At 46.6% G+C, this 11,841-nt stretch overlaps 1 protein-coding gene across 1 annotated transcript; it reads left to right on the top strand.

Annotated features, from left to right (window-relative positions):
- Positions 1-10,305: 10,305 nt before the first annotated feature.
- LOC144735487 (odorant receptor 131-2-like) lies at positions 10,306-11,319 on the top strand. Its single transcript, XM_078617887.1, has one exon. It carries the CDS (start codon positions 10,306-10,308, stop codon positions 11,317-11,319), a length of 1,014 nt encoding a protein of 337 aa, XP_078474013.1.
- The last annotated feature ends 522 nt before the right edge of the window (positions 11,320-11,841 follow it).

The raw sequence follows: 11,841 nt of genomic DNA, 5'->3' as shown, positions 1-11,841 counted from the left end.
CTGCTATACATTTCCACGCGACGATGAGCCACTTCGTTGAGCCATCACTTGTGAGAGCCAGATCGCTTCCGAAAAATAGCTCCCTATCTAAGTGGGCCTTACCTGGTTAAATACAAAAATAAAAATGTTTAGTTTTAGTATAGGCTGCTGCCTGTAATCCAGCACTAGTAGAGGCAGCTGCGAGGGTGGGTGGATCACCCACACAGATGGGCTGTGAAACTCCCTTCCCTTGGGTCGGTGTCGAGGAGGTCGTGGGTTCGATCCCGACCCTGACGCCTGCTGCTGTATATTTGGAGTGTGCGTGTCTCTCATCATCACCACGGTGGCTATGAGGTGTTGACTATCTCGCCTGGTATGCAGGAGGTTGTAGGTTCGATCCCGACCCTGACGATGCCTGCTGCTGTATATTTGGAGTCTGCGTCTCTCTCTTATCATCATCACGGGGGCTAGGAGATGTTAACTACCTCACCTGATACGCAGGAGGTCGTGGGTTCCATCCCGACCCTGACGATGCCTGCTGTTGTAAATTTGGAGTCTGCGTCTCTCTCTCTCTCCCCGTGGTCGCGTGGATTTTTCTCCGGATCCTCCTGGTTTCCCCCTCCACATTTAGTATCCACATCACCACGCGTTTATAGTATTTGGCTGCTGCTATACATTTCTACACGGTAAGCCACTTCGTTGGGCTATCATCTGTGATAGCGGGATCCGCTTCTGAAAAAAAGAGCTTCCACAGCAGCTCAGGTCTTACCTGGTATAAATAGAAACATTGTTTAGTTTTAGAGTGGCCTCTCTATCTCTGAGACCTCTCGACGTGCTCTGAAGTAGGGCCATTGCCCGAAACGTCGCCCGTTATATATATTTTTTTAATTGCACGAGCATTTTAATTGCTGGGTAACACGGCGGGCAAAAGGGAATGTGCCCACGTAGGCCACCAGAACAACAGGTTATTTCAAGTGCAACGTTTCCATGGACTATCTCGACACTGGAGACACAAGCTGCGGCTATTATAGACCCTTACACGCTGCCACCTACGTGCGAATAATATACAAGTGCATAAAGACAAAGATCCCCTGTACAGCCTTAACAGACTTTTGGGACAAGTGGCTGTTAGCGAGCAGCACCGACGAAGGCCGCCACTGTGGCACGCGATGGGAGTGGGTGGCCAGCACCACGCCCGACCACACAGACACAAGACAAAGATCCCCCGTATAGCCTTAACAGACTGTAGGGGCAAGTGCTGTTAGCGAGCACCTTTCAAGGCGGGAACGGTACACGAGGGGGTGGGTGGCCAGCGCCACGCCCGACCGCCTTTGTCTCTCTGGTGGCGATGTTTACTACACACCGCACCAGGTACTCATTTGAGGCTGAGTCAACCTAGGGGAGGCACAGAACCGGTTCAGATAATCGTCACTGGTGGTGTTGGCCGTGAGCGGGAATCGAACCCGTGTCGCCGGGTTCATAGCGCAGCGTAGCGCTAACCACTACACCACCGCTCCCCACAGACACAAAGATGCAGACACACACACAATGACACGTGTGCAACAGATACACGATGATGAGTGAGTGGATGAAGTGATGAACATCCTAAACGTGTTCTAGAAGGGCTGGAGCGCTGAGCGAGTGATGTCAATTCTCGCGATGTTCCCGAAGGGCCATAACGCGAACTCGCGCCAGCGGAGGCGGCTTTTGGCGAACCATCGGGTTTGGTTGCGCAGCGTGCTAACCGCTGCACCACCGCTCCCACAAGTATATCTTTCCGTGTATACCTGGGTGGACAGGTGTGTAGGGAGTCGGCTTCCTTTATTGCACTCACGACGACAGAAAACTCGCGGTGAGACCAACAGCGGGCGATTATAATTAATTGCCATGCAAGGTGTTGTGTATGGTGTGCACTGGGGGGTACATTTATATTGAAAGTGTTCATACGCAAATATATCTGTCTAATTATATATATGTGTGTGTGTAGTCCCTACAGAGGTGGTGTGTTGATATCTTCCTCGCCTGGTATGCAGGAGGGTGTGGGTTCGATCCCGACCCTGACGCCTGCTGCTGTATATTTGGAGTTTGCGTGTCTCTCTCTCATCATCATCATCACGGTGGCTAGGAGATGTTAACTACCTCGCCTGGTATACAGGAGTTCGTGGGTTCGATCCCGAACCTGACGATGCCTGCTGCTGCTGTATATTTGGAGTTTACTTGTCTCTCTCTATATTCTTAGGTTTTTTTCGGTAAAGTCACGTAGGTACCGAAAAAAACCTAAGAATATGAATCCTTGCAGTCACGAAAGCTTCAAATCTAGAATTGTCTCTCTCTCCCCGTGGTCGCGTGGATTTGTCTCGGGGTCCTCCTCCGGGATTTCCCTCCCACATTTGGAATCAACTCCACGCGTCGAGAGAGTATTTAGATGATGTTACTGCAATACATTTCCACACCACGTGATACGCCACTTGGTTGAGCTATTATTTGTGATGGCCAGGTCGCTTCTGAAAAATAAGCTCATGGCTCAGTGGGACTTTATCTGGTTAAATACAAAATTAGTTGAGTTTTATTCGTATAGATTTTTAAAGTGATTGGTTTACTTTCCCTATCATTTGCAATCATATCGTGCCCCTACTGGACACCTGTGATGAAGAGCTTCATAGCTCATCTGATTTTTTCAGTAAAAATCAAACATTTTGATTCTGATTACTACATTGATGCACGTGTAACCACAACGGAGCTACATCAGACGCAATAATTATCGCAGTTGTTCAAACTCCGGCTGCTTTGACCTTCACGCCGTTGGTGTTGTCCGTTTAGTTTCTGAGCCAGGCTGGGTGAGGATTTAACAAGGACACGGCCCCACTTTTCACTCATAGACCATTGACTGCCACTGCCCTGATACTAACATTGCCTAATGACTCACGCTGCCCATATACTAACATTGCCCAAAGACGCACACTGCCCATACTAACACTCCCCATACACTAGCACTGCAACCATCGACTCAGCACTGCACCAAAGACTCAACACTGCACCATAGCCTCAACACTGCACCATAGACTCAACACTGCACCAAAGACTCAACACTGCACCATAGACTCAACACTGCACCATAGACTCAACACTGCACCATAGACTCAGCACTGCACCAAAGACTCAACACTGCACCATAGACTCAACACTGCACCATAGACTCAACACTGCACCATAGACTCAGCACTGCACCATAGACTCAGCACTGCACCATAGACTCAACACTGCATCATCGACTCAACACTGCACCAGAGACTCAACACTTCACCATAGATTCACCACTGCACCATAGACTCAATATTGCCCATAGACTAACACTGCCCATAGACTCAATATTGCACCATAAACTCAACACTGCACTATGGACTCAATACTGCACCATAGATCCAACACTACCCCATCGACTCAACGCTGCACAAGAGACTCAACACTGCACCATAGAGTCAACACTACCCATAGACTCAACACTGCCAATAGACTCAACACTGCACCATAGACTCATCACTGCCCATAGACTCAACACTGCACCATAGACTCAACACTGCACCATAGACTCAACACTGCACCATAGGCTCAACATTGTCCATAGATTCAACACTGTCCATAGACTAACACTGCCCATAGACTCAACACTGCACCATAGACTCAACACTGCACTATAGACTCGACACTGCACCACAGACATCATCCTGCCCATAGACCCAACACTGCACCATCGACTCAACACGGTCGCCTAGCGGTCTGTTAAAGGGCTATACGGGGGATCTAAACCTGTTACTCGGGTGGGGGTGAAGCGAGGTGTGAAGTATTGGGCAAGTGTCGCGGCGTGGAATCGAGGGAATGGTCCGTGAAGAGGGATGGGAGTAGCCGTGCAGGTGCGACATGAAGCATCTGTCCCGTTTCTCTTTTTGGACGGATAAAAATAACAGCGGTGCTAAAACCCTGCGCGCATCTCACATGCGAAGGGTATGGACAGAAGCCACACTCATTATTTGTATGATTATCATGATTTGTCGTCGTCGTCATCGCGTGCCACGTGGAACGCATTCTGACGTCACGCGAATGGGATCCAATAGATATATTTTTTCTATAAAAAGAGGCACACGAAAGCGGCGAGGTTCAGGTGCGATCTGCAACGTGGTCGCGTTTGCCAAAAAAGAATGAGCAGCACATTCGGCCGGAGCAAAAGTACGAGTGAGTATGTATTGTTACATTTTAACTTAGGTGTAAACTATACACACATGTATACTGTGTATATATACAGGCAGTCCCCAACTTATGATGGAGATGCGTTACGACGACCCCATCGTAAGTCGAAAATATCGTAAGTCGAAGATGGCCTAGCCTACCCAGGAGTCTTAAAGAATGGTGATAATTTAGCAAAACAGAGCAATTTACAGTACCGTACTGTATAAACTATATAGTGTATGTATGTATTAATTACAATACTGTATTGCACAGTAATTTTTTAAGTAAAAAACAAGGTAAATTCTTAGCCTACCTATATGAACTGCAATTTCATAGAAAGTTTTTTCAGGAAACAATCTTATCTGCTATAACTTTTAACATGCATTGAACATCGAGACAACTTAACTCCGTCGACCGCTGGTGAGAGTGAGAGGCATCACCACACAAGGCGGGAGATGCGTACAGAACATCCAGGCAGCGTCCCAACGTACAGTATCGTACCTCGTACGCTGATGCGTTTGCCTGTCGCGCGAAATGTAAAATACAGGTAGTCCCCGAGTTACGATGATCCGACTTACGATATTTCGATCTTACGATGGAGATACGACAAAATTGTAAAATATTTAACATTTCGCGCGGCAGGCAAACGCAGCAGCGTACGAGGTACGATGCTGTACTTTATCATCGCCATCCTCCTCTGCCGACAACGAAGTTAATGTAGCCATCAACAACCTAACATCGTTCAAACTCTTAGGTTTTTTCGGTAAAGTCACGTAGGTAAAAAATAAAATTAAAATTAATAAAAGTAAAATAAAAAATCACGACGTTTCGGAGGCAACACAAGCTTCAGGTGGAACCGTCACAGCACGATTGCTGTACTTGATACACTTGATACAGCAATCGTGCTGTGACGGTTCCACCTGAAGACGGAAGCTTGTGTTGCCTCCGAAACGTCGTGATTTTTAATTTTACTTTTTTTATTTTACTTTTATTAATTTTAATTTTATTTTTTACCTACGTGACTTTACCGAAAAAACCTAAGAGTACGAATCCTTGCAGTCACGAAAGCTTCAAATCTAGAATTAACATCGTTCAAGTTTGCAGACGACGGACAGAATCTTGGTGACTACAGTACAATACGTTACGATACGTTCAATGCATGTATGATACGTAGCTTTAGCGATTTCATTTTAGGGTTACCACGATACGATACATACGTTAAATGCAGGTTAAAAGTTATAGCAGATAGGATTGTTTCCTGAAAAACTTTCTATTAAATTGCAGTTCATATAGGTAGGCGAAGAATTTACCTTGTTTTTTACTTTAAATGTTACTGTGCAATACAGTATTGTAATTAATAAATACATACAGTATATAGTTTATACAGTACGGTGCTGTAAATTGCTCTGTTTTGCTAAATTATGACCAATCTTTAAGACTCCTGGGTAGGCTAGGCCATCTTCGACTTACGATATTTTCGACGTACGATGGGGTCGTCGTAACGCATCTCCATCGTAAGTAGAGGACTACCTGTATTTAACAATTTTGTCGTATCGCTATCGCCATCGTAAGATCGAAATATCGTAAGTCGGACAATCGTAAGTCGGGGACTACCTGTATATATCAAGGCCGTAACTATAATATATATTGGGGGGGACACATTCCCCCCCCCCCCCCCAATTTTCAAATATGCTCAAAATGCCCCCCCCCCAATATATTGCTATAAAATAGATTTACGTTTATATGATTGTGGTTATGGTTGTACTTTATGAATCCCTAATCTCTGCCATTACATACAATGAAACAAGAAATGGTAAAAAAGTTAAAACAGAGCAATGTAATACAATCCACTATTAGACATTATTGTTGAAAATAAATACAAAGTCCATCCTATGTGTTAGTGAATTTATAAATATTTCGATCCGATAATTGGGGTTTATTAGTAATAAATCGGCATTTTGCGACCCCCACTGCTATTGTGCAGCCTATTATTATGTGCCAGGGACTCTATGATATTATAGGACAATAGTCTGAGTCCATAATTGGCAATAAGTAACGGCAAAGCGGTTAAAAGTGACTCACAGAATTGTGCGCAGTTGCGTACACGGTACACGACTTCCCTGAAGGCATCAACACCTTCAGCGAGCGCGATGCCGATCACACGACGCGGTTCGAATTCGACCCTCGATCAATGGCCGCGCCATCGCCGCACACGCGTCAAATAAAAAGCAAGGTACAAGTCCTTACTTACTAACAACTCCTTTCTCTTTAGATTTAAAGCTTTCGTGACTGCAGGGATTCATCTTCTTGGTTCTTTCGGTAAAGTCACGTAGAATGGAAATAATAAAATAATAAAAATAAAACATAATAAAATAATTCTCACGACGTTTCGGCCACAACGCAAGCAGCCGTCCTCAGTTGAAGAACAGGTCAGACTATTGTCATTCAGACTCTCGACAGACCTGTTCTTCACCTGAGGACGGCTGCTTGCGTTGTGGCCAAAACGTCGTGAGAATTATTTTATGTTTTATTTTTTTTATTTTATTATTTCCATTCTACGTGACTTTACCGAAAGAACCAAGAAGAACTACTTTACCATTTTTCATTGCTGGAGGGGTTGCCCCACCCCCTCATCCACTACCTGAAAATCCTGGCTCCGCCACTGCCTACTGCTCTATACGTGCACGTTTTCTCTTCTCGTGGTCGTGTGGATTTTTCTCCCGGGTCCTCCGAGTTTTCCTTCCACGTTTAGAATCAACATCACCGCGCGTTTATAGTTATAACTTTCCACGTGGCGATGAAGCCACTGCCTTGGGCAATCATTTGCGATAGCCAGGGTCGCTTCTGAAAAAAGCGCTACATAGCTCAGTGGGCCTTACCTGTTGAAATAAAAAGTAGTTTTAGTTTAATTATCATTATTGTAAGGTGGAGAGAGAGGCCTTCGTTAAATCGCATGCCCTTTTTGTCCTGGTGCTCGCCACACGTTTAATCTTATTTAGATGTACTATATAGCAGCACTTTAAACCAAGGCGGAATACAACAATCGTGACGTTGTACAAACGATGACAGTGGTTGAGATGCAGAGCGGGTTAAAGTGGTGGTGATGTAGTTATGGTGACAGGAAAACACGTGGGAGTGGTTGAGGTAGGGTAGTGATAGGCGTAGTAATAGAGGTAGGGGTAGTGTTAGGTGTAAGGGTAGTGATAGAGGTTAGTGTAGTGATAAGGGTAGGGGTAGTAATAGGGATAGAGGTAGTGATAGAGGTTTGGATAGTGATAAGGGTTAGGGTATTGATAGGGATTAGGGTAGTGATAAGGGTAGTAATAGGGGTAGGGGTAGTGATAGAGGTTAGGGTAGTGATAGGGGTTAGGGTAGTGATAGGGGTTTGGATAGTGATAACGGTTAGAGTAGTGATAGGGATTAGGGTAGTGATAACGGTTGGAGGTAGTAATAGGGGTAGGGGTAGTGATAGAGGTTAGGGTAGTGATAGGGGTTAGGGTCGTGATAGGGGTTTGGATAGTGATAATGGTTAGGGTAGTGATAGGGATTTGGGTAGTGATAATGGTTAGGGTAGTCATAGGGGTAGTGATAGGGGTAAGGGTAGTGATAGGGGTTTGGATAGTTGTAGGGGTAGTGATAGTGGTTGGGGTAGTGAGAGCGGTTGGCGTAGTGATAGGGGTTGGCGTAGTGATAGGAGTTGGGGTAGTGATAGTGGTTGGGGTAGTGATAGGGGTTGGCGTAGTGATAGGAGTTGGGGTAGTGATAGGGGTTGGCGCAGTGATAGGGGTTGGGGTAGTGATAGGGGTCAGCCAGCCAGCAAATCTTTTTTTTATGACAAACAATCGATACAACTCTAAACAGTTTATTTTTTTAACCAGGCAAGGCCCCACTGAGCTATATTTGTTCTGTTTCAGAAGCGACCTGGCTTTCACAAGTTACAGCTCAACAAAAGTGGAGTTATCGTATGGAAATGTACAGCAGCAGCCACGTACTCTAAACGGGTGACGTTGATTCGAAATGTGGAGGGGAAAAAAACCGGAGGACCGTGAGAAAGGTCCACGCGACCACATGGAATGAGAGAAAACTCCAAATGTACAGCAAGCATCAGGTTCGGAAATCGAACCCACGTCCTCCTTCGTACCAAGCGGTGAAGTTAACGTATCCTCGTCACCGTGGCGCTCCTGATTTTGGTGATGCTGATGCTGCGTTGCCAGTGGTGCACAAGCACAGCTTGACAATGAACTCGACGCGTTTCGTGTCGATAACAACATCTTGTGTATGGCCTTAAAATAACAAAATAAGTATACAGTATATATAATAGGCGACGTTTCGGACAATGGCTCTTCTTCTAGCACTAACAAAGACGGTCACTGTTGACTACCTCGCCTGGTATGCATGAGGTCGTGGGTTCGATCCCGACCCTGAGGATGCCTGGTGCTGTATATTTGGAGTTTACATGTTGACTACCTCGCCTGGTATGCAGGAGGTCGTGGGTTCGATCCGGACCCTGACGATGTCTGCTGCTGTATATTTGGAGTTTGCATGTTGACTACCTCGCCTGGTATGCAGTAGGTCGTGGGTTCGATCCGGACCCTGACGATGTCTGCTGCTGTATATTTGGAGTTTGCATGTTAACGACCTCGCCTGGTATGCAGGAGGTCGTTGGTTCCATCCCGACCCTGACAGTGTCTGCTCTATATTTGAAGTGTGCATATTAACTACCTCGCCTGGTATGCAGGATGTCGTGGGTTCGATCCCGAACCTGACGATGCCTGTTTTATATTTGGAGTTTGCATGTGTGCAGTTTGTATGTTAACTACCTCGCCTGGTATACAGGATGTCGTGGGTTCGATCCTGACCTTGACGCATAAATATTTGGGGTTTGTGTCTCTCACCCTGTGGTCCCGTGGATTTTTTTTTCTCCGGGTCCTCCGCTTTTCCCCTTCACATTTATAAACACGCGTTTAGGTGATTTAGATGATCTGGCTGCTATAAATGTCCACATGATGATAATCCCCTTTTTTGAGCTACCATTTGTGGCCAGGTCGCTTCTGAAAGAAACAAGTTAATACCTCAGTGGGCTTTACCTGGAAACATAAAAAAAGAGTTTAGTTGTATTTTTATATTTCTTTCACTGATTTGTTTACCTTTCTTATACTTTGCACTCCTATCGTGCATTTGTGTAGTTTGTTGTTGTTGTAAAGTTCTGACCCCATGCCCCTACTGGACGTCTGTGAACAAAAAGAGCTTTATAGCTCATCGGATTCCTCCTCCTCCAGTATAAATAAATATTTTGATTCTGATAGAGAGGTCAGAGAGATAAGAGTGATTGTTGTGCTTGTTGTTGTGATGTTGTGATAATGCATAAATGGATAACTTCGTTGAATTTTCATAACAGGGTTAGATCGCGTAAATATAAATGTGTCGTTACACCCGCCACCACCACTCGACACAGCCAATGATTGAAATTGTTTGTCACGTAAACAAAACGTGGCCAATTCGTTACTAGTACAGCACTAACCGCTTGTGTGCTGGAGAGTAAACCCCACTTCAACATTTACAATTTGAGTACCGTGACGTTTCACCGGAAATTACAACAACCAGCATCATCAGGCGACAGCCAGAGTTGGTCGCGGGTTTAACGACACGTTTATATTTACGGGATCTAACCCCAAAACCCCTCTATGATGAATAACATTGGTCGTGAAAGCCTCTTACTACTACTAACGTGTTAGACACTTTGTTTCAACATTGCCTTCGTTTTTTTTCCCCCAACAGTTATTTTTTCAAGATGCACATCCACTGACAAGGAGGCATACGTATCCATTTGGCCAGTGTTAATTAAATACGGGCAATAATTTTACTTGCGGGGCAGAATATTAGTTGTTTTTTTGGCCTGCAGGATATATGATCATCCGCGCAATCAAAGTAAAATAAAAAACGAAGTACTAAATTCTACCATCCATCATCGCAAAGATATTGTCAAATATCAACTTAACAGACGAAAACCCCCAAAAACATACGTCAAAATTTGACATTAGTATTCCCCCCCCCCCCGATAAATTTTTATCGAGCGTTATACCCTTACTCCTACCCCAAAAAATGGCCGAAACGAACGCAGCAGCGACAACAACGGCAGCAACAGCAGCGGCGGCGGCCTTCACGAACGGCACGACCGCAAGCGCCGTCAACTACGGCTTCGCGCGCGACGTCCTGCACATCGTCAACGCCGCCGTCATGCTGCCGTCGCTGTGCTCTATCGCGTGCATCCTCGCCGCCATCTTGTCCACGCCGCTGCGCGACAATTACCGCCACGTGGTGTTCGCCAACCTCCTGCTAAGCGACGCCTGCTTCCTCGTCGTCTCCGACGTCATCGTCTTGCTAGTGTGGCGTGGTGTCACCATCCCGCCGCTGCCCTGCTACGCCTACGCGATGCTCGCCACCACCCTCAACCACGTGGGCGTCCTCGGCCTGGCCCTCATGTCCCTCGAGCGCTACGCCGCCGTGTGCCACCCGCTGCGCTACCAGGCGCGCTTCGACCGACGCCTCGCCGTCACCTCGCTCGCCGTCATCTGGTTCGCCGCCTCGCTATTCCCGCTCGCGAGGTGCGCCATCGTCTTCGTGAGCAGCGGCGAAATGTCGTCGGCGGTCAACTACACGAGGTGCTCCATCGACAAGATCGAGGGCTCGCTGCCCAACTTTGGGCCGCTCATCATCGTGCTCCGGGAGCTGGTGAACGGCATCTTCCTGACGGCGAGCGTGCTCACGCTGGCGTTCACCTATGTGAAGATTGTGCGGGTGGCCCGGGGCGCGTGCGGGGACGCGTCGGGCGCCAGGAAGGCGCGCAGCACCGTCGCGTTCCACGGCGTCCAGTACCTGTTGTACGCGCTGTCGGTCGCGAACGAAGCCTTGATGATGGCGTTGGGCTCGTTGATAGCCGACGTGCAGGTGTCGAGCGTCGTCAGGTTGTGCGTCTACATACTCCTGTTCATCGTCTCCAGGTTCGTCGCGCCGTTCATCTACGGCGTGCGCGACAAGGAGATCCGTCGCCACCTCCGACGGATGCTCGGGTGCGGCGCCGGGAAGGTGGTGGACGGAGTCGCAGCGGAGTACTGATGGTGCTCACGTTGCCCAAAGACGAAAATTGCCCACAGACTAACATTGCCCATAGACTAACATTGCCCATAGTCTAACATTGCCCATAGACTAACATTGCCCATAGACTAACATTGTCCATAGACTAACATTGTCCATAGACTAACATTGCCCATAGACTAACATTGTCCATAGACTTACATTGCCCATAGTCTAACATTACCCATCGACTAACATTACCCATAGACTAACATTGCCCATATACTAACACTGCCCACAGTCTAACATTGTCCATAGACTAACATTGCCCATAGTCGAACATTGCCCATAGTCTAACATTGCCCACAGACTTACATTGCCCATAGACTAACATTGCCCATAGACTAACATTACCCATAGACTAACATTGCCCATAGTCTAACATTGTCCATAGACTAACATTGCCCATAGTCTAACATTATCCATATACTAACATTGCCCATAGTCTAACATTGCCCACAGACTAACATTACCCATAGACTAACATTGCCCATATACTAACAC

This window comes from Lampetra planeri, chromosome 55 (genome assembly GCF_965212315.1).
Source record: "Lampetra planeri chromosome 55, kcLamPlan1.2.h2, whole genome shotgun sequence".
NCBI lineage: Eukaryota > Metazoa > Chordata > Hyperoartia > Petromyzontiformes > Petromyzontidae > Lampetra > Lampetra planeri.
Note: the sequence above shows the minus strand (reverse complement) of the source record. Positions and strands in the feature narration are given on the sequence as shown.

Bases quoted from the DNA above. Each gene is read 5' to 3' on its own strand.
- LOC144735487 (XM_078617887.1), top strand. From the start codon at position 10,306: ATGGCCGAAACGAACGCAGCAGCGACAACAACGGCAGCAACAGCAGCG.